Source organism: Miniopterus schreibersii (genome assembly GCF_964146895.1).
Source record: "Miniopterus schreibersii genome assembly, chromosome: 9".
Lineage (NCBI taxonomy): Eukaryota > Metazoa > Chordata > Mammalia > Chiroptera > Miniopteridae > Miniopterus > Miniopterus schreibersii.
Genome location: NC_138118.1, coordinates 81,425,152 through 81,445,628, shown reverse-complemented (window position 1 = coordinate 81,445,628; position 20,477 = coordinate 81,425,152). Strand labels below are relative to the sequence as shown.

The window sequence follows — 20,477 nt, the reverse complement described above, 5'->3', positions numbered from 1 at the left end:
TCCTGCCTGTGACTCGAAGCCCTAGAAGCCCTCAGAGCAAGTGAGTGAGTGGTTATCACACTGACCGCTGTGCCCGGGGCCCGAAGGAGGGCATTGCTGTTCTTGTCTAACGGGCAGGGGGCGTCCTCAGAGGTAAGGAGGCCTGAGCGCCCACACAGCGTGGGCCTGGAGTTAGAAGAACCGGGACTCCAGCCCTCATGGTGACTGTGGCTGGGCCACCTTCGGTGATCGCTGCCAGGCCAGGGCTAGGAGCTTCTGCAGTGGCCCAGTCAGTCTGTACGTCTAAGCCATGAGCCACGTGCTCGCTCCCGCCTCTCGCCAGAGGTCCCATAGCAAGGTGTTGAGCAGGGATAGCCTTGAACCCAGGTTTTTCTGACTCTAAGAGAATGGGGTTCACCTCTTCAAGCCTCAGTTCCCTTCTGGGCAACAGGAGGCTCATGTGGAGGCCCCGTGCAGCGAGTCTGTGCTGGTGGGGGCCCCGCGCAGTGTGGGTCACACGGCGAGGCCGCAGTGGCAGGGTGCTGGGGTGTGCGTCTCGCTGCGCAGTCCCGGAGGAATGCCAGCTGGAGAGCAGTGGGTGTGGTTAGAACCTGGAGCCCCAGCACCGAGAGCTCTCGGGGTGTCGGACATACCCCAGCTCCGGTCCCCAGTGGGGGAACAGGGAGAGCAGTTGCTGATGGTGAGACCCCGCCTGCTGCCCACTGCCTGCTGCCCACTGCCCGGGCGGCTCCACACGGTGCCAGCACCGCAGTGTCCGCCTCAGCCCTGGGCATCTAGCAGCCTTCCCCCTCCCTCGGGCATCATTAGGGCCAAGGCCTGCCCTTTGACTGCCGCTGTCCCCTAGGTGATGTGAAAATGTCATTTAGCCTCTTGTTATCTGGATGGCAAGCCCACTCTATTCAGTGGGTGAAGAAGAGCAGGTCCTGCCCCAACTGTCTTCCGAGAACAGCTCGTCCGACCTGAGTCTCTCAGCGCCGAAACCCCCGCAGCTCATGTTCAGTGAGGCTAAGGGTTTAACGGCATTCTCACTTTGCAGAGGCAGAAAATGCAGGCGGCTCCCTAACAAATCCAGGGCAGTGTTTTCTCGGAGGGCCTGAGGCAGGGGTCCCCGCGCTGGCTCTTACGTGGTGCACCCGGGTGCCTCCCGTGGGCGAGGAGAGGCTGCTAAACACGGAGCTCGGGAAGGCTTCCTGCTCGGCTGCCTTCAGAAAGGCAGGGGCCCAGCCCGCAGAGAGGCTCTCGGTCATCCGAGCACACGGTCCAGACGGCCTGCCCGCTGCTTGCCGCCTGGAGTGCCCAGCTCTGCGCTCTCACCAGTGGGCTTCCCCCTGGAAATACCATACCCACATGCACACAGGCACACACGTGCACACAGGCACACACAGGCACACAGGCACACACATGTACACAGGCACACAGGCACACATGTGCACACAGGCACACACAGGCACACACGTGCACACAGGCACACACATGTACACAGGCACACAGGCACACATGTGCACACAGGCGCACACAGGCACACACGTGCACATAGGCACACACATGCACACACAGGCACACACATGTACACAGGCACACAGGCACACATGTGCACACAGGCGCACACAGGCACACACGTGCACACAGGCACACAGGCACACGTGCACACAGGCGCACACAGGCACACACAGGCACACACGTGCACAAAGGCACGCACATGCACACACGTGCACACAGGCACACACATGCACATAGGCACACACAGGCACACACAGGCACACACGTGCACACAGGCACACACATGCACACAGGCACACACATGCACATTCACACACCTCTAATCACGAGGAGCATGCTGATAAAGATGCCAGGAGCTTACTAAAGACAACCTTTCGGGCAGCTGCCCACGTTATTGGAACAGGCATCTTCTATTCCATCCAACAGGACCAATCACTGGGCCACTGTGTTCCCGGAGCACAGCCCACTCCTTTCTCCCTCCCGCCGCCTGGCAGGTCCCCCCCTTTGCATTAAAGCTCCTGGTTCCCTGGTATAGACGGTCCTCAGGATCAGGGCGCGTAGTGGGTCCTCCGTACACACGTGCCAAACTGAGCTGGAACTCCTTATTACCTTGCCAGAACCTAAACGATTCTGAAAACCGGAAGGTGTTTTCAAAAGTTGGGCTCCAAAATGATAAATGATCGGACGTAAGACCACTTACGCTCTTTACCTCACTTAGTGCGAATGTTCAGGTGTTTTCCTGCAGAACTCCCCATGCATTTGATTAAAGGGAACTTCCCCTCCCCACTTGCGGGTCCCCGATGCGACACGTGCCCCGTGTTAGCTTCTAAAACCTGACACGCTCTGGGTTCCGAAGCCCCAGAGGTTTCGATGAGACTGGGCCCTGACTGCCTATTGTCGCTTCTGAACATCTCGTCCCTCCTTTCCGGGATAACAGTGCCTCTGAGCTGCCGTCTCCTCAGTAGCTGCTTTTGTTTACTGTTTTGAAAACCAAAAAAAAAAAATCTGTGTTATTTTCTGATTAAAAAGTAAGCTTATTTTAAAAGTTTTAAACAAGATTTAGAAACTATGAAATAGAATGTATCCATAATAATTTTTTACACTCCAACTAAAGGTAATGAGACTGTTACCACAGCTCCCATTATGTCCATCAGAGAAGCCCGTGGCTCTGCCTCCCCGGGAGACCCAGGTCTTCCCGGCCCCGCTGCTGGCGCCGCCTTGCGCCCGAGCTCTGCAGGCGCCGGCGCTCACTTCACAGCCTAAGTTCCATCATAAAAAACGTGGAAAATACGTAACGAACTTGTTCTATCCATCGTTTGACTTGAACAACTACGCGGGAGGCCAGTTTTGCTTCCTCGGCACCGTGGCCGGTTCTCTTTCCCGCTGGGTGTTTTAAAGTCCGTCTCGTTTGGGCGATAAATATTCCAGTGTGTCTGTCCACAGCAGGAAGACCCAACCGCAGCACGTTCGTTATCCCCCTAAACAGCTCCTCCAGCACGACTGTCCCGTCACTGTCCCTTCAGCTTCCCCGGGAGTCTGCTTACTTTACGGGGTTTTGCTTCTTGGGTTTTTGTCACGTGTGGTTTGAATCCAGGTCCAAGAACGAGCCACCCGTGGCCATTGGTGGAAATGTCCCCTGAGGCAGTTTTGACCCACAGCGGGCCCCCCACCGAGTCACCCTTGGTTTCCTTGCCTTTCTGTTTATCGTGGGATGTTTTCTTAAGCCTGGAGGTTGCGCCCTGAGAACCAGCGGGGTAATTTAATTTGTTTCTTTGTCTCTCATTTTGTTTTGTTTTTTGTAAATTGGCAGTTAGATACAATGTTTCATTTTTATTTTTTGCAAGACGACCTCACAGGCTGCGTTAGGTGCCTCCGGTGTCTTTTTCTGCGACGCGAGCAGCCCCTGACGGTCCCGCCCCAATCCAGTCCTCCCCGAGGGGCGACAGAGCCGGAATGTCTTGTCACCCCTCTGTTTGTTCATGAGAAACGCGCCCCCAGCAACGATCTGAGTGCCCCGAGGTACAGGAAAGGGAGGAGGACGCTCTGTTCCTTCCCTTCATGTGCGTGTCCAGGCACCGGTGGACCAGCCCTCGGCCGGCCTTACACGGCACAGGCCACCTTGCGCTTCCCGGCGCATCGCCCCCGCTCTTCGTAGTGTCCCGAGGAACATGCAGCGTCCGTTCTGACGTCGTCGGTTATTCTTGTCATTTTCCGTGTCGGTTTAAAACGATCTAAGCGACCTTCAAAAACTCTGATTTGTTCCCTTAACCAGTATATAAAGGTGCCCGCGGTGAGCTGGAATGGCCTCGCGGCTTAGAGCCGGCAGACTTCCCTTCAGAGAGAGCGTCGGTGGCCGTCACCGCCACGTGCTGCGCGTCCGAGAGCACGCTTCCCGCGTCCACAGCTAGACAGAGCCCAGAATGGCCCCGTCACGATTCCACGTGGCCGGCCGTCCTTCAAACAGATCCCCGGCCCGTGTGGCTGTCCTGCTTTCTGTCCCTCCCACCCTGTCCCGTTCTGTGCCACCTTATGCTGATGTGGCAGGTGCGGTGCCTGTGGGTACCGGTCCCCTCCCCCCCCGGGCCGGAAGCGCCTCGCGTCAGGGGGTCCGTGTGTGTCCTTGTGTCCCCCGTGGTGCTGTGTGGTCAGGGAGCACCTAGCGAGTGACATGAGCGTGCCCCTGACTAGTTAGCCCTTCGGGATTGAAAACACACAAGCTTTAGAAGTCGTCAGGTGACTTTTTCTTTTAGGGGTTACATTGCTCGCTGCTGTGCTGACAGGTGCCCAGTGACTGCGGGCGACCCGAACCGCGTCTCACCCCATCGCTGTTGCCACTGTCCCTTTCCAGGCCTCCCTAGCGAGCAGCCGGTTCATCTCCGGCACCCTTGCCTCTTCTGCGGGGTGGCCCCGGGGTAGCGACACGGATGGGAGGGGGCGGGACGCAGGTCACTGGGCGCCTGGGTCATCGCCTTTGTCCCGAGCGTCTCAGAACCCAGGCCTGTCTGTCCCGGCGCCCCCAGGTGGAGATGAGCCCCCTGGAGAACGCCATCGAGGTCCTCGAGAACAAGAACCAGCAGCTGAAGACCCTCATCGGCCAGTGCCAGAGCCGGCAGATGCAGAACATCAACCCCCTGACCATGTGCCTGAACGGGGTCATCGACGCCGCCGTGAACGGCGGGGTCTCCCGGTACCAAGAGGTGAGGGCCGGGGGCTGTCGCTCGGAAGCCCCCGGACGCGGTTTCTCCGGGCCTCAGGTCTTCGTTTAAACCGGGCACGCGTGTCAGCGCGCTCGCGAGGGCCGCCGCGGGTCGTGGTGAGACGGAGCGGGCGAGCTCACCTGTGAGGCTCCCGCCGCGTCCTAACGTGGGGTTTTCAGGATAGAAGTGTGGTGTGTTTTTTTCTTTTTAAAATGTTTTTATTGATTTCGGAGAGAGGAAGGGGGAGGGAGAGAGAGAAACATCAGTGATGAGAGGGGCCGCTGGTGAGAGGAGCCCGCAAGCCGGGCGTGTGCCCTGCGGGAATCGAACCTCGGCCTCCTGGGTCCCAGGTCGTGCCGGACCCCTGAGCCGCGCCGGCCGGGCTCCGCGTGTTCCTGACGAGTAAACCTCGTGCGGGTGTTGAACAAATGTCTGCGTGAAATCATTTCCCTGAGCGAGGAGGTTCCCGGGCGTGGACAGTGTGACCTTTAGGAGGTGCTGTTTGGGTGGACAGCGGGTCTGCCCCTTGGTGGTCAGCGGAGAGGCACAACCGCTGGGAAGGGGAAGCCGGCGCCCGGGCGTCCCGAGCCTGAGGCGGCTGGTTTAAGAAATGAGGCCGTAAAGCTCCCTCGCTTGGGGTTGCTGCTTGTTTTTACCACAAATGCGCGCACAGCCTCCGATGTTCCTCGCACAGCCCTCTCCTTACATTCCCCTTCTGACCGGCTGCCCGCGCCGGGGGCCACGCCACCTGCTTCCCAAACGTGGTTTCCAGGGGCGTCGCTTCTTCAAAGACGCCAGGTGGTTACAACAGCGGGGCCCCCGGCTTCCTTCGTAAGCCTCCCGGAGTCAGCCGGTCGCCCCGTCTCTTCGCAGGCCTTCTTTGTCAAAGAATACACCCTGAGCCACCCGGAAGATGGGGAGAAAATCTCGCGGCTGCGGGAGCTGATGCTTGAGCAGGTGAGGAAGGCGCGGAGCCGGCCCCGCTCTGGCTCCTGCGGCCCCGGGGTCCCCCGCGGTCCCCTACGCGGGTGGTTGTCGGGCTCACAGATGCACCTGTGACATATTCCAAAGCGCCAGTTTCTACCTTTTTATTTTTATTTCCTATTGTGGACAGTATTACAGATGTCCCCTGTCCCCCCCCCCCCCGGGGCCTTCACACTGCCGTCTGTGTCCATGGCTTACGTGTGTAAGATCTTTGGTTGTCTCCCCAGACCCGCCCCTGCCCTCTGAGGCTCCTCAGGCTGTCCCTGTGTCCACACCTCCCGACTGATCTTGTCGGTCAGTCTGTTTTGTTCGTTAGATTCCACGTGTGCGCGAGACCGTGGGACACTTGTCTTTCTCTGCCTGGCTGATTTCGCTCAGCGCAGTGCTCGCCAGAGAGGACTCCTGGTCCCGGGAGTGGGTCCTTCAGGCACCAGCAACCTTCATGGGTTGCTGGCTACACAGATCCTTCTGGCCTGAGGTGACCACCTCCCTGGAGGGCTCATACCCGGGGACCGAGGAGTAGACACAGAGTCTGGCCACCTGGGCCCAGCCCAGCACAAGGCTCCCAAACCTTTCAAGGCCCAGAGCTCGCCTGGGTCACAGGGGCTGATGACACAGCCTTGCAGCTCAGATCTTTGTGTCCCTCCTGTGTGTGCCCCTCCCTCCCATGGCCAGTGATCCTAAGGCTGCTCCCCAGTAAGCATCCCGATCTCTGTGCCACAGTCCACTTCTGGGCAGGGACGGATGGGCACAGAAGAACCTGAGGGGAGAGAGAAGAGTCCCATGGAAAGGGGGGGCCCCCAGAAAAGAGGTCCCTTGGGGAGACGCGCCCGACTCCACTAACAGGGAGCAGCCCTTGTCCCACCCTGGGAAGGGCAGGAGGGGCCAGAGGGACGCCCACCCGCTCAGAAGGGTGGTTACAGACCTGACACACGGGAAGGACGCCTGGGGTGGAAGGAACAGGCCTCAGTTCACACCCCCAGCGTTTCTTCCTAGTCGCAGGGCTATTCTGAGCCTCAGAGTCCCCCCTGTAGATTAGGGGTTGTTTCCATCCCGTTGGATGGAGCGGGGTCCGTGCTGACGCGGGCAGAACGCGCGGGACCCGGGCGGCCCTTAGTGGAGCTGGTGACTCACGGGTGTGGATTCTTCCTCACGTTACCCTCAAGGCGCAGATCCTGGAGTTCGGCCTGGCCGTGCACGAGAAGTTTGTCCCCCAGGATATGAGGCCCCTTCACAAGAAGCTGGTGGACCAGTTCTTCGTGATGAAGTCGAGCCTGGGGATACAGGTGCGTACGTTGCCTGCCCACCGCCCTTGCTGCCTGCGAGCCGTGAGCCGGTCGACAGTGACACCTTGTGGTGCCTCCACCAAACTGCACCGTCTGAGGGGCAGCCGGTGATGCTGAAACTGCCCGACGCCCAGACTCACCGAACTGCCCCGAGTAAAGGTGTCACGATGCGCGAAGATTTCGCGGTACTCAGACGCATATCTAATACGGTGAAATGTCCCGTCGGGGGTCCTGCCCGCACAGGGGCTCCTCTAAAGTGTCCCTGTCATGCCCTTTAGGACTTCTCTGCCTGTCTCCAAGCCAGCCCCGTCCACTTTCCTAACGGGAGCCCTCGCGTGTGCAGGAACTCGGCTCCCGCCTCTATGAGCCCGGATGGCCCCCGGGTCGTTCCCAGGCGAAGGTGAGCCCCGTTCTCAGTTCTCTGACAGCTCGCGGCCCCACAGGCGATCGGGGCGATCTTGTCGGTTTGTCAAGGCTGCTGTTTCTTAATGAAATTATTAACCCGCGAGGCAGCTGCCAGCGTCTGGCGCCGCGAGCGCTGGGTTAGGTCGAGGGACGGCGGGCGGGTGTGGCCCCCCTTCGGGTCTGTGCGAGGCCCAGACACGAGCGAGCGTCTCTGTCCCGGAACAGCCCGCTGAGCTACCCGGCCGTGAACCGCTACTCCTCGTCGTCGCTGTCCTCGCAGGCCTCGGCGGAAGTGAGCAACATCACGGGGCAGTCGGAGAGCTCGGACGAGGTCTTCAACATGCAGGTACCCCGCTGCTCTCTGGGGCCTGCGCCTGCCTCTCCCGGCTCCCTCCTGGGCCCCTCTGGTGCGCAGAGCCCGGAGCGCGACCTTGACCTCAGGGCCGAGCCTGGAGCTCGCGTTGGCCTCTGGGGGCTGCAGGGACGGCCCAGAGCTGCCCCGTCGCTGCCGGGAGACGGGAGCCAGCCATCGGGCAGCCTGGGCGCGGGCGGGTCAGCCCCCAGCCCCCTCCCACCTGGTTCTGATCCAGACCAGGACTGTTGTCACCTCATAGCCACCTCGCAGCACCTCTGAGTGTTGTTTTGTTTTGTGAATCCTTGCCTGAGGATATTTCCACTGATTTAGAGAGAGTGGGGGGGGGGAGAGAGAAACGTCGATGAGAGGGAGACGTGGATCGGTTGCCTCCCGCACACGCCCCGACCAGGGCCAGGGATCGAACCTGCAACTGAGGTAGGTGCCCTTGACGGGGAATTGAACCTGAAACCCTTGGTGTGAGGGCCGAAGCTCTCACTGAGCACACTAGCCAGGGCTCTAAGTGTTTTTTACCCCCCATAAAAATACATGGTTTAGGGATCCATTATAAAATCTCTTACTTATCTACATGTCAGAAAATTTCTGCATTAAAGAGGTGTTTTGTGTTGTGTTTTTTTTTGGTCAAAGGAAAAAATATTTTTTAGGGATTTTTAGAGTCAGTGTAACTCTTGCAACGAAAAGTTTTATTTAGACACCACTATTATGGCATTTGTAATAGTTCAGTGAGACTAAGCCGAGTTTTCCTCTCCACTCTCTTTGAAAAAGAGGCCTGATACCTCTTCCCGGATTCATGCTTTGAACACATATTTTGGAGACAGTGGGGGGGAGACCCAGCCTCTGCCTCTAAGAAGCACTCACCTGCCCACCTGCCCTGGGCTGGGTCCTTCTGTGTGTCCGAGTCAGGACAGCCTGCCATGGGCCCTGAGTCGCAGACAACGCTGGGTAGCAGGAGAGCCTGCCTTTGGCAGGAGTCAAAATCTCAAGTTCTTTTTTAAAGAGTTATTATTATTTTTTAATTGACTTTTTAGAGAGAGAGGAAGGGAAAGGGAGAGAGAGAAACATTGATGTGAGAGCGAAACATCGATCGGCTGCCTCCTGCACGCCCCCTGCCAGGGATCGAGCCCACAACCCGGGCACGTGCCCTGACTGGGAATCGAACCTGCGACCTCTCAGGGCCTGAGGTGACACCCAGCCAACCGAGCCACGGCCCAAGTTCTTGATAAATTCAGACAGGTCCTCTGATCAGTCTGAGTTAGTGAGACTTTTCTGTATTTCTGAAGGGCCTTTTCTTTTTTGGCTAATTTGGAACCCCCCCCCATGATGTCGGCACTTTTGTTCTGACTGTTGTTGGCGCTGCCAGGCTGCTGAACAGCGTGTGATAAGGGCTCCCCTGTGTTCCAGCCAAGCCCGTCTACCTCAAGCTTGAGTTCCACCCACTCTGCGTCGCCCAACGTGACGAGTTCCGCTCCCTCGAGCGCCAGAGGTCAGTGCCCGGTGTGGGGTCGCCTGACGGGGCCCCAGGAGCCACCCGGCCCCAGGGCCGTGGCTTCCGTGTCCCAAGCTGTGGCGGCTGCCACGGCTCCCAGCGCCCTCCAGCCGACAGGCCGAGCCCAGCACCCTGACTGACCAGGCTCCTGCCTCTCCTCTTCTTGCAGCGTCTCCTTTGTTGTCCGACAAACACAAACATTCCAGAGAGAACTCCTGCCTGTCCCCAAGGGAGAGACCCTGCAGTGCCATCTACCCGACCCCTGGGGAGCCTTCTCAGGTGCGCAGACCCTAGAAAGCAAGGCAAGGCTGCAGCGGCGACAGATGCCGAGACACTGCGGCTGCCAGGGGCCAGCAGCCGGCCCGCGACAGCGCCTCCTGCTGGAGGCCAGGGGCCCTGCCCGCGACAGCGCCTCCTGCTGGAGGCCAGGGGCCCTGCTCGCTCAGCGCCTCCTGCTGGAGGCCAGGGGCCCTGCCCGCAACAGCGCCTCCTGCTGGAGGCCAGGGGCCAGCAGCCGGCCCGCGACAGCGCCTCCTGCTGGAGGCCAGGGGCCCTGCTCGCTCAGCGCCTCCTGCTGGAGGCCAGGGGCCAGCAGCCGGCCCGCGACAGCGCCTCCTGCTGGAGGCCAGGGGCCCTGCTCGCGCCGCGCCTGCTGCCCGGAGTTTCCCAGCCACTGTCTGAGGAGACGCGTGGGTCGTGGGGCGTTGCCAGAGCCGTAGAGCTGGGGGGGAAGCGGGAAATGCCCCCCCCCCCCCCGGCCTGACTCCGCATCTCATTGCTGCCACTTACACATCACAGGAGGTCATGCCTGGGTGAGGGAGTTGGTCTGGATCTTGGTATGTTTGTGTGCTAGTGCTGCTGAAATTGTTTTCTTTCTTTATATACTTTTTAAAATAATGGGATTTCCCCTCCCCCCCAACATCTAATTATGTTCCATGGGATTGGGAGCCAGAGACCTGCTGTTGCATTTAGTGACCCAGAATTTGCTATGATGGGATAAGAGTCACGAAAGGAAAGAGATACAGTATCGAGTGAGGGAGAAAAGAGTAAATTGCATGTTAATTTGGCCCTGTGCTGTTTTTAATAATTGATGAGAGAGAGAGAGAGAGAAGCAGGGATTTGTTGGCCCGCCGATCGATGCGTCCCTGGTTGCCGCTGGCACACGCCCCGACCGGGGTTGAACCTGCAACCTCGGCCCATCGGGCGATGCCCTAACCAGCCGCGCCGCCCGGCTGGGGCAGCCCTTGTATTTATAAAGGGCACCGCGGCCTAACCGCTGCTTGCTCTCTATTTTTTTCCTTACATTCTATTGTGAAGTTATTTACCATTTTTATTGGGCAAACTTTCGAAACGCTGTGCTCTCCGTCTCAGAGCCCGAGGCTCTTATTCCTTCTGTTCCCATAAATATCATTTAATTCTTTGTTTCCAGGGGCATCCGACACCATACAAAAGTTGTTTTGAACACAAACTTTCAGTAGCGAGATGATCTCATTTTCTAGAAGGTCTCCCACGTCCGCGCATTGCGCCATAAAAATAGGTTCTTGTACCTTTCCAGAGGCTGCTGTTCAATCACATTGGGGACGGGGCCCTGCCGCGCAGTGACCCAAACCTGTCTGCACCCGAGAAAGGTAGGTGGCGCCGGCTCCCGCGTCGGCCCCGGGGCGTGTGCGGGTCTGTCTGTCTTCATCGCCTCCCGTCTTCCTCGTGTCTGTGTGGAAGGCTCGTCCCCGAGTCTTGGAGGATCACGACTCATTTGCCCTTTAGGGGTTAGTGAAAGACGGTCGCTCACGGTGCGGTCTTTAAAAACCGCATTCCCGTCGGATTTAGCAGCAGGACCTGGGCGAGTCAGGGACTCCTCTGCGAAGTGGCTCTCGGTGTTGGCCTGTGAGTCACCGAGGCCAACCCGGGCTTCCTGAGACAGGGATGCCAGGGACGCTGTGGGTTCCACACGGGAAAATCCACCTTCCCAGATGAGCCCCTGGGCCCCCCTTTGTCCTCACGCAGCTCCTCTGCCAGCTCATCTGTTGTTTGCGGTGACTCAGACACTAGTTAAGAATTGCAACCCAGTGCACAACGGAGTATGCCCTGCCTCAAGGTCGCACAGAAAGGGAAAACAGACGTTGCTTTGCAGGGAACCGCCAATTGGCATCAGTCTGTGAGCACAGAGTAGGGCTTCCTCCGCCGGGGGGCTGGAGGTGGGGGGCAGCAAGTCACCCGCTGGCCTCTCTCGGGGTCAGCCTCACAGACCCCAGCGGCCCCACCAGCCAGGGAACCGGGAGTCGCTAATGAAATGTCCCGTAACGTGCCCTTTCATCGCCCTCATTAAGAACTAGATCGGCTGTCGTTCAAGTGAACCGATACAGTAGCATCGCAGCTGTGCCGTCCCCGAGAGATCAGAAGGAGTGAGGTCGTAGCCCAGATTAATTTGAAAACACAAATTTCGCTTTCATGTTACAGGTCAGATACTGATTTCTGTCTGGAGAATTTAGGGGTAAGGTCTTTTTCTCATCCCTGCAGAGAAAACAAGAAAGCAAATGTAAAAGGGACCTAGAAAAGGTGTTTCAAGGGTGGTGATGAATTGGGCCCCATTAAACAAAGGCTGCAACTTAGTGGCGGACTGTTGCGATCCTGGCCACGTCCAGCAGGTGGCAGTGTCTGCGCAGGGAGCGGCCGTGGGAACTCGCCAGGAGGGGCTGTGCTGGCCTCATGGCAAAGCATGAGCTTATTTATACCTTGTGCGTCTAGCCCTGTCCCTGTCAGCGTTGTTCCCCGTTTCTGCATCTTACTGAAGCATGCAACAGGCCAATTAGAAATAAGAACGATGCCGTCAGCACCCTAAATGATTATTTTTTTTAGGATGTACTTCAGGAGAATGAATTGCCTTCGGGAACAAGGGTCCTTTGCTCAGAGTTGGTCCCCAGGGCCGTGCGGTACGGCTGTTCCTTCCCCTAATCCTGCCAGACCGTTGGAATATTAGCCTGTCATTGCCTTCCCCCTTTTTGAGTGCCACCTGTCCATAAATTTCCACTGAAAATCAAGTTTTAAAATAGCCTAGTGACAGCATCGTCCACCTGTTCTCTAGCATCTAACACATTCGTGGTTCTCAACAAGTCCCTGCGCTGTGCGTGTGGAGATCTGTAGTTCTGTTTGACGGCTTGAGAGCAATAAACAGACATGGCATCGCCCAATTTAATAAATGCCAGCTGTCACCGTGAGGTAGGCAATTAAGTGAAGGTTTAATAAATAATAAGAGTGTTCCTGGTTTTTAAAAAATTATTATTATTAAATCCAGTTGATTTTTTTCATTCTGGATAATTCTGACTTTCTTCTGAGCTCTCAGGTGTCCGAAGGGCAGAGTGTTTTTAGCTGTGTTGTTTCCTTCCAGCTGTGAACCCCACCCCTAGCAGCTGGAGCCTGGACAGTGGCAAGGAAGCCAAGAGCATGTCGGATAGCGGGAAACTGCTGTCCCCCCCTGTCCCTCCGAGACCCACACAGACCGGTGGGTATCTGAAGGATTTCACGACCACTTGTGTACAGTAATAACTTTCACCAGCTGCCGCAGCTTGTGAGTTGCTCAGAGAAAGGCAGGCGCTTTGGAAGGTGGGAACCTCAGTAGCTGCGTAATTCGGTTACAATGTTTCCTCTTTGCTGAGCTCCTGCTACACTAAGCTCCATAGACAGACACTGTAGCACGTTCTCCCAGACGGACGCCACCCTCAAGCTGTGGGCTGGGACTAACCTTGGAAGCCACCTGTGTGGTCTCCCGGAGCCCCTCATGCTCTCAGCCTCTAACTCGCTCTCTTCCGTCTCACGTGGGGCTGGTGCCGGAGCTTCAGGCCGCCCTGACCAGAACTGACTGTAACTTTGACGGGCGGGGGGGAGCCACCGCGCACAGCCACGGCCGTCTGCTGCTTGGAGGGGACTGTCTCACAGTCATTCCTCAGAGGGTTGGCTTAGATGTCCAGAACCACTGGAGATTATTTTCCTTTGGGAGTTGAGAGCAGCAACAGGGCCCCTTTCCTCCGGGAAAGCCCTTCGCTTGGTGAGCTACATTCGGTTCTTCGTTAAGAGGGGCCTGGCCCCTCCGCCGGCTCCCCCGACCCTGGTCCTGGGGACAGAGTTTCCAACACAGACGTGTGTCGAGAGCAGGTTGGAGGCTTTGCAGACACAGCTGTCCGAGTGGTAGGAGGAAATCGGATCCTGTTTCCTTCGTGGACTTTTCGGGAGGATCCTGTTTCATGGGCTGCATTTTAGCATCTTTCTTTTTTCACCGAGAAGAGGAAAGTGCCTTTTTTTAAAAATAAACAATGTGCCGCCCAGTTTGTTCAGTAGTTGCCGAAGCTAAATGTCACCAGCGGGCTTTGAAAGGCCATGAGCTCTTTAAACAGAGCCAGAGAGGCCTGGGCTTAGTTGCTGTTCTGCCCGAGGGCATCGCCGTGGCCGGGAGGTGAGGGCTCATCGACCAGGTGACTTGTGTTCTGCAGTGGAAACCTGGTCGTGTGGCTCAAGGTGGGAACTGGAAAAGTGCTTCCCAAAGCAGCGGTCACGCTGGTGGCGGTTAGGTCCACAGGCCCGTTCAGACTTGTAGACACGGTCCTGATAGAACTAGTTGAGGCTCCAGGGAGGACTCCTTTCTAAAGAGACAGCTCTGTGGATGTGAGTGGGTGCAGGTCCACGGGGGGACCACTGGACGCCTGAGTCGGGAAAAGGGCCCGAGCTGCAGTGAACCTCGACCCCGGCCCCAGAGGCGGTGGACGTCCAGCTCCCAGTGGGAACCTGGTTCCCTAGGCGGACACGATTTCCTTCCACGATCCCTGCCCACAGCGGAGAGGCCAGAACAGGACAGGTGCCCACAGCGTGCCCTAGCGTGCCAGGCGGGGATTGCACCTCCCGCCCTGTGATACGGGACCCCTCTCCCTGACCCCGGGCCCGGGGCACACAGGTGGCCTTGCCTCTGCAGCTTACCGGCCGTGGCTGCCTCCCTTCTGCACTGAGCGCTCTCCCGGCCTGTACTCTGTCGTCACCTGTGGTCACTGTGGGGGGGGGATCTGTGACTATCCGTCTGTCTCCGCTTCAGCCTCTCTGTGGTTTTCTTGTGAGTTATAAACCTCATGGCGACATCTGGGAGGACAGCGGCTCACAACAGAGCAGCCGACCCCGAACTCACGGACAGCCGTGTCTGTGGAGTTAGGAGACGTGTCCGCACTCGCCGTGTGGCAGCACTGTGGCAGACGTGGGCGCGCCGAGGCTGTGCCCTGGCTGTCCCCTGGCTGTGCCTGGGAGAGACGGGCCGACCCTCAGCAGTGCACACAGAGCGGCCCATTGATCGCATGTGCTGCGTCCAGGCGGAGGGCTGGACCCTCAAGTGTCCCCGACTTAGGGCTGGACAGTCCAGTGTGGGAAACAGAGCGAGCGAGCGAGGACCTCGCTGCACAAGGATGAAATCTGTAGGGAGCCACCCCCATCCCAGGGCCAGGGGGAGGACCTGAATGAAAGCAGGCATGGGGGGCCCATGGGACACTCCTCACCTCTCGGATGGCCGTGGCCAAGGGTTTTCTGCTAGTGTGGGGCCCTGCCCCTCTGGTTGAAGCACCCCAAGCGCTGTGACTTTTCACTCGCTGCCCCAGTCTGGACCCTGCCGTCCTTCGGGCCGGTGTCGTTTAGTCGCTTCCCCACTGCCCTCGCCCAGGAGGCCCTTGTGCCCCGGGTCACCTGGACGGGTTTGCACACACAGGGGGCATCTGCAGATCCTCCGCGGGCTGGTTTTTCTGAACTGAAATGCTCTGTCTCTCTGCAGCTTCACCTGCAAGACACACGACGTCGGTATCCCCCTCGCCTGCCGGGCGGTCTCCGCTGAAGGTAGGGGCTCTTATTTAACTGGGGCCGCAGACGGGCCCCATGACCCTTTTTCCCTTGAGACCCCCCCCCCGCCCATCAGCGAGGGGCTTCCGTCTGCACGGGGCAGGCAGAGAACACAGGAGGCTGGGTAGGGACGCAGCCCTGGGCTTTCCCCGTGGGGAGCCGCCTCCCTTCAGGTTATTACCTTGTTCTGCAAGTGGTGCCAGTGAGGCTGTGTGGGCCGGGGTGAGATGCCCCCTGAATCAGGTAGGAAATACGGTCCCGTGACCTAGGATATGTCCAGCCGGGCCTTTTGGTTGAAGGGACATTAAAACACACACAAAACCCTTAAATCGACGTCAGCCATCAAGGTCTACTCAGTGCTGTCTGGGCCTTTTACCCTTGTCAGCAGCCCCGCCCCTCTGACAGATCCAAACCCCAGGGTCTTCTCTCTTCCTCTCCCCCACCAAGGCTTTCGAGCCCATTGGTGAGAAACAAGGCAGTGCAATGACTCTTTACATTTCCAGGGAGCAACCGGGGAAGCTTTACAGGCCAGACGTTGACTTGGTTTGTCGACACGGGCTGTTGACCTCTCTAAACGTACAGAACCCCTCAGGAAGGTCAAGAATGCTCTTCCGTCACTGGATCGGTTAGACGGGCTGTGGGGATGGTCAGTGCCTAGGGACGCTGGTGCTCAGAGCCCGTCAGCAGAGGCAGCCTTGAGGTCACAGGAATGGGTTCGTAGCTGAGCGAGCGGTGCCTTCACGGCCCCGCCCGTCGTGCATGTTTCTAGCTGACACGAAAGGAAAGGACAGGTCGTGAGCCATCGGGCGCAGCAGCTGCTCACAGAAATTGAGACTCTGAAAAACCAGACCACAGAGATGCAGGAAACTGCAGAGACGCGTGCTTTCCTCTGCGTGGTCCACGTTTCTGACACGGACATCGGCGGGCGAGTGCAGCTTTCTTGCTGGTTTTGTGGCCGCTCCGCCTGCAGCGGTGACGCGAGTCCGTGGGCTGGGTTTGCTCTGCAGCAGAGACTGTCGTCTTCATGTGACGGGAGGGAGAGAAAGCCACGTGGCGGTGGCCTTTCCACGCTTCTCGCTGGCCCACGCGCCACGAGCTACCTCCCACTGGGTGCTGCGGAATGAACCTCGATGTTGCAGAGTAGTAATGAGATAAGTCCTAGAGGTTGGTGCTTACACATGGGAGAACTGAAGGGGTGAAGATGTCTCAGTAGCTGCCGATCGTCCTGTTCAGCGACCCGCGTCTGTTCTCGCTGGCTGTCCTTCCTGCGGCCACGTCTTCACGGGGGTCTGAGGAGAGAGTGGACGCAGCGTGTGTCATGACCCCTGGGTTCCAGGAGAGGGCGCTCTGCGCTGAGTCCTCGCTCTGCTGGGACTAGCGTGCAGTTTGCTGCCTTAACCAGAGAAGGTTTTTTCAGGAATTAAGTGATGGAGTTAACCCTGTGGAGAGGACTGAGCTCACCGGCATTATTTTGAACTTTTGGCCTCATTTTTGACAAAAACTAGTGAATTTGGACCTCTCGATTAGCCAGGCTTAATTTTAGGCATCCCCTAAATGAAAGGATTTGTCTCCCAGGGCTATTTTGTTTAAAAAGAGAGACCAGGGTCAAGTTGGTCCAGGGTGACAATTTTCAAAGTGTGTTCAGTGGAACATTCAGTTTATAGGCCATTATGTGATGAACAGAAACAAGGGTCCGTGGTCACCTCTGTGCAGAAAACAGTGGGCTGAACGAAGTCGTCCAGGTTCCTTTATTGTAGGGCTTGACCCTGCTGACGTGCTCTGACGGGCCTCAAGGAGAACATAGGGGTGCAGCCTTTTCCAGGGGAACCTGCTTCCCACAGAGTATTTTTCCTAAGACACCAGTTAGGGGATGAGCATATTCAGATGCCACCGGGGCTGGACGGCTAACAGAGAGAGGGAGGCGGAGCGCCTTGTGGCCTGGTGGGGACTGCGGTAAAGGGACGAACTCATGACCCAGGGAAGGGAACAGCCCTGCTCAGCTTCAAAAGATTAAGAGAAACCGAACGATTGTTGCTGGAAGTTCCAGTTCTTTATGAAATGCCAGGAATCTGCCTTAAACAACAAAATTTATTCTCTTACTGTTCTGGAGGCTGTAAGTCCAGGATCACGGTGCTGCGGGGCTGGGCGTCTCCCAGGGCACCTTCTCCCGCATCTCAACGTGGTCTTTTCTCTGTGCTTTGGGTGGGTGTGTGTCCAAGTGCCCTCCTCTGCTAAGGACAACACGCAGATTAGATCAGGGCTCACCCCAGGCCTCATTTTAAGGTAGCCAGCTCTCTGAGGGCCCTGCCTCCAAACACAGGCCCGTCCGAGGTCGAGGTGCTGGGGGTGAGTGAGGGCTTCCGCACGTGGACTCAGTGGGGTGCGCGTGCGGCCCACGCCGGGGCTTGACTCTGCCGTGTGTGCCCCTCGCTCCTCCCCCCCTCTCCCCCCCCCCCCCCGTGTCCTCCCCCCCGAGCAGGGCCCGGGGCAGTCCTTCACGCCCTCCCCGGTGGAGTACCACTCGCCCGGCCTGCTCTCCAACTCCCCGGTGCTGTCGGGCAGCTGCAGCAGCGGCATCTCCTCGCTCAGCCGGTGCAGCACGTCGGAGACCTCGGGCTTTGAGAGCCAGGTGAACGACCCCTCGGCGCCGGGGTCGGGGTCCGGCTACGGCGGGCCCGAGGAGCCCGTGCGCAAGGACAGCAAGACGCCCCCGCCCTACAGCGTCTACGAGCGGACTCTGCGGCGCCCCGTCCCGCTACCTCACAGCCTGTCCATCCCCGTCACCCCCGAGCCGCCCGCCTTGCCCCCCAAGCCCCTGGCGGCGCGCGCCGGCCACCTGGAGAACGGCGCCCGGAGGACTGACCCCGGCCCGCGGCCCAGGCCCCTGCCCAGGAAGGTCTCTCAGCTCTAAGGCACTTTTCCGTCCACCTGCGATGAACCCTCTGCCGTTTACAGGAGACCAAGAAGTGTGACGAGAGGACGTTTAGCGTAGGCACTTTAATAACTTAGACTTGTCTTTCCATGGATGGGGTTAACACCTGCTTGTTAATATGTTGCACAATATTAAACGTTACTGATGTTACATGAAGTGCGGCTGAGTTCCGCGGAAACTGTTTCCGTTTGGAAGTGACAGTGACCCAGACGACTTCTTTTGTATCTTTTTATGTTCACTTTTTTTACGTAGTCTAATGTTAAAACCAATGCAGTATTGTCGAACAATACCACGCGGGATGATGTATATTTTTTACCGGATACTTGATACTCTGAGAAAGCTGAAGTCGACGCACATCCTAACGCACGGTCCTTACTTGAGAAGGTGTCGGGAAGGGGGTGAGATTTCCGGCCCCTCGCGCGGGCGGGCCGACCGATGCTCAGCATCAGCATTAAAAGTGAAAGCAGGCTGTTCAGACAGAATACTTCAGGGGTCACAGGGATGGGACTGGAACTTGATTTTTTTTTCTTAAGACAAAAATACTCCTTTGAGGTCGGTTGCTTTTGACATACGAGAGCCGGCTACACCCTTAAAAGTCTCCTCTGTGAATCGCTCGGTCAGGCCTTTAATACCTGACACCAGGGCGTCTACTGTATTTCCCTTCAAGGTGCAATTTACTTTCGAGACGAAGCCAGATTAAGTAACAGACCCCTGGAGAAACATTGACCTGAAGCTTGGGCTTCCTTCCTTGATAGTTTCCTCGACCAGATTTGTCACTAAAGAAGAGCCGATGTCCGTGTAGTAAACAGGCACAAATTAATGGGTCCCATTAGCGAGAATTCAGGAATCGATACAGGACAGTATTAAATCGATAGCGTAAATGAAGAAAAAAGTCCTTAGAGAAAATAGATTAGCATGAATAAATGGCAGAAGGACAACCAGTAGGCAAGGGCATTAGCTTTCAATCCTGCGCACAAAATAAAAGATCCCTCACCCCCCCACTCCCGCCCCTACCAGGGGGGCTTGTCTTCCTGGCTGTCCTCTGGTCCCCTTGTGGACGGATGGACGGCTGCAGACCTTTCTAGCCTGACTGGTGAACACCGCATCCTAGACCTAGGTGGGGATGCCAGTGCCACGCGGTGGGCACAGGAGCAAAGCACCTTGTGGGTAGTAATGTATTTTGTATCTTCGCCTTTTCTTTAACTGACTGTTTGTAACACTCAATTGACAATAGAGATGAACTGTATTTTAAATCACGCTGTTAAATATTTTCCCTCTTTGTTGGGAAGCTCATTTTAGTTTAACTGTGTCCGTTGTCGACAGCTCACCTGGAAGGCAGTGACCACTTTTATACTCCCTTAGTGAAACCTTTCAGCAGGTATACGCTGTTGAGGCTGGTTATAGAGGTTTTCTATAATAAATGTTCAAGTATTTTTGTACATAACTGGTTAATTTTAATAAGAGAGAACCATTATGTGTAAAAAACAAAAAACAAACAAACAAAAAAACCCCAGTAAAAATAAAAGCAAACAGTTGTGGATGCAGTATGAGTGTTATAATTATGCCAAATACTTTATGTATGGGGAAAAAAAAGAATATTTGTACATATGTGCTTTTAACAATAATTCTGCCATATTGACTTTACAATTTTGAATGTCAGAAAAATTAATATATGTTAAGATATTTATGTTTAGTGAAGGTATTCATAATTGAGAAAAGGAGCCTATAAATTTTAGCTTTGTACCTTGCAAGTTTTCCAGTCAGAAATTTCTTGAACTAGCTTTCGCTTTTGATGATAACACTTTGTGTTTGTAATCACACCCTTAAAATATATAGAGACACACATAATATACATAGGAAGCTCCGTATTTCTGTTTCTTGGAAGAAGTAAACCCCTTCATTTAAATAAGGGGACATGCATAAGTTAACAAAGCTTCTCTGCTTCCCTTTTCCTCTGTAATTTAATAGATTTGTTGACTCGTGCTTGGGCACAGTATAAATCAGTGTTATTTGCTCTTGAAGCCATTTAAAAAAAAAATTTGCAATGAACAGTTGATCATGTGGGTGTATATCTGATGCAGCTATTTAGCAGAACACGTCGGGAGATCCTGTCAGCTCAGATGTTCCTATTGGTTGCTGCTGAATGGTGAATGTTAAATAAAATTACCTGATTAATCTTGATATTTCCGTCTTTCTTCTTGTCATCGGTATGTCTGGACCCGGGGCAGGAGCTGTACACATCTCGTGGTCGTAGCACAGTGACATTTTCAGACGTCTTTGTCTTTTGTGGTGGTTTTGCCTTGGTTTATGCACTTCCCCTGCTGACAAAGCCTATTTATGCCGTGAGAACGAAGGTTGAAAAGGGAACAGTGTAGGTTAGCATCAGTAGACAAGGGAACATTTACTAACCAGAATCCATTTAACAAGTCCAACCATCCAAGTTTGATTGCAT

At 56.3% G+C, this 20,477-nt stretch overlaps 1 protein-coding gene across 1 annotated transcript in view; it reads left to right on the top strand.

Annotated features, from left to right (window-relative positions):
• Positions 1 to 20,206, top strand: part of DOCK4 (dedicator of cytokinesis 4) — a 202,843-nt gene extending 182,637 nt beyond the window's left edge. The window contains exons 42-52 of the mRNA XM_081147753.1: positions 4,521 to 4,697; positions 5,571 to 5,654; positions 6,848 to 6,967; positions 7,246 to 7,367; positions 7,598 to 7,718; positions 9,147 to 9,228; positions 9,401 to 9,510; positions 10,787 to 10,859; positions 12,617 to 12,730; positions 15,029 to 15,090; positions 17,573 to 20,206. Coding sequence (XP_081003879.1) covers positions 4,521 to 4,697; positions 5,571 to 5,654; positions 6,848 to 6,967; positions 7,246 to 7,367; positions 7,598 to 7,718; positions 9,147 to 9,228; positions 9,401 to 9,510; positions 10,787 to 10,859; positions 12,617 to 12,730; positions 15,029 to 15,090; positions 17,573 to 18,004 — 1,497 coding nt within the window. The 3' untranslated portion in view covers positions 18,005 to 20,206. The remainder of the gene's footprint in view (positions 1 to 4,520; positions 4,698 to 5,570; positions 5,655 to 6,847; positions 6,968 to 7,245; positions 7,368 to 7,597; positions 7,719 to 9,146; positions 9,229 to 9,400; positions 9,511 to 10,786; positions 10,860 to 12,616; positions 12,731 to 15,028; positions 15,091 to 17,572) is intronic.
• The last annotated feature ends 271 nt before the right edge of the window (positions 20,207 to 20,477 follow it).